At 59.6% G+C, this 952-nt stretch overlaps 1 protein-coding gene across 1 annotated transcript; it reads right to left on the bottom strand.

The window, feature by feature from the left end:
* Positions 1 to 98: 98 nt before the first annotated feature.
* On the bottom strand, positions 99 to 561 carry Tsp_14277 (transposon Ty3-I Gag-Pol poly protein). Its single transcript, XM_003370032.1, has 2 exons — positions 267 to 561; positions 99 to 241 (listed from the first exon to the last, which is right to left on the bottom strand). The coding sequence occupies exons 1-2, from the start codon at positions 559 to 561 to the stop codon at positions 99 to 101; spliced, it is 438 nt and encodes a 145-aa protein (XP_003370080.1).
* Positions 562 to 952: the final 391 nt, after the last annotated feature.

Here is a 952-nt window from a genome sequence, read left to right as displayed (position 1 = left end):
TTTGTAGGAATTCGTATAGGAGGGCTCGCGACAACAGCACATGTTCAGCCCTTTCCTCGGCCGTGAGTCCGCGGCGATGTCGCCGGATGAGCCCATGTTCATCCACCCAACTGCGCCGTTGTTGCCACAGCACGAGCATGTCGCGGATACACTCCGGGGGACATTCCACCGGCCAGCTCGCGCCAACCAACCATTGCCGCAGTAGTTGGATCTTTGGGTCCGCCTGCTGGGCGGCCAGCAACTAACCTTTAAAGTTTCTGCGGAACGTCTTCGGTTCGGAGTTGGGCAGCCTGGACTGCGCATGCGCTGCCTTTTTACCAGCCGTCCACATTGTGTACAGCTGGTCCGGGATAGCGCGTCGGCGTTGCCGTGCAGGCGTCCTGCTCGGTGTTCCACTTCGAAGTCGAGCTCCGCTAGATTCTCCAGCCACCGAGCTACCTGCCCTTCTGGTTCCTTAAAAGTCGTCAGCCAGCGCAGGCAACTATGGTCCGTCCGTACCAGGAATCGCTGGCCGTAAAGGTACGGCCGGAACTCGCGCAGCGCCCATACCAAACCGAGCATTTCTCTCCGAGTCGCGCAATACCGACGCTCAGCCTTGGTCAGCGTACGACTCGCGTACGCCACGACTATTTCGGCTTTCTCTTCTCTTTGGCTCAGCACCGCCCCAAGGCCGTCTCCGCTGGCGTCCACGTCGACAATGAACTGCCGATGGAAGTCCGGATAGGCGAGGACGGGCGCAGATGTAAGGTGGTACTTCAGTGCGTCAAAAGCGGACTGACAGGCTTTTGACCAGTCCCACTCGGCCCCTTTTTCCAACAGCCGGTGTAGCGAAGCGGCGACGTTCGCAAAGCCGTTGACGAACTTGCGGTAGTACGACGCCAATCCCAGGAACTGCCGCAACTCTGACACACAAGTCGGTGTCGGCCACTCCCGCACGGCAGAGGTTTTGCTT

The sequence above is a fragment of the Trichinella spiralis genome (assembly GCF_000181795.1).
Source record: "Trichinella spiralis strain ISS 195 chromosome Unknown Scfld1308, whole genome shotgun sequence".
Classification (NCBI taxonomy): domain Eukaryota; kingdom Metazoa; phylum Nematoda; class Enoplea; order Trichinellida; family Trichinellidae; genus Trichinella; species Trichinella spiralis.
Note: the sequence above shows the minus strand (reverse complement) of the source record. Positions and strands in the feature narration are given on the sequence as shown.

What these genes read in the sequence shown, in the direction of transcription:
- Tsp_14277 (XM_003370032.1), bottom strand. Translation starts at nt 561, where the DNA reads ATGCTCGGTTTGGTATGGGCGCTGCGCGAGTTCCGGCCGTACCTTTAC. An exon ending in CCCAACTCCGAACCGAAGAC is followed by an intron (nt 242 to 266) that starts GTTCCGCAGAAA and finishes TTTAAAGGTTAG; the next exon opens with TTGCTGGCCGCCCAGCAGGC.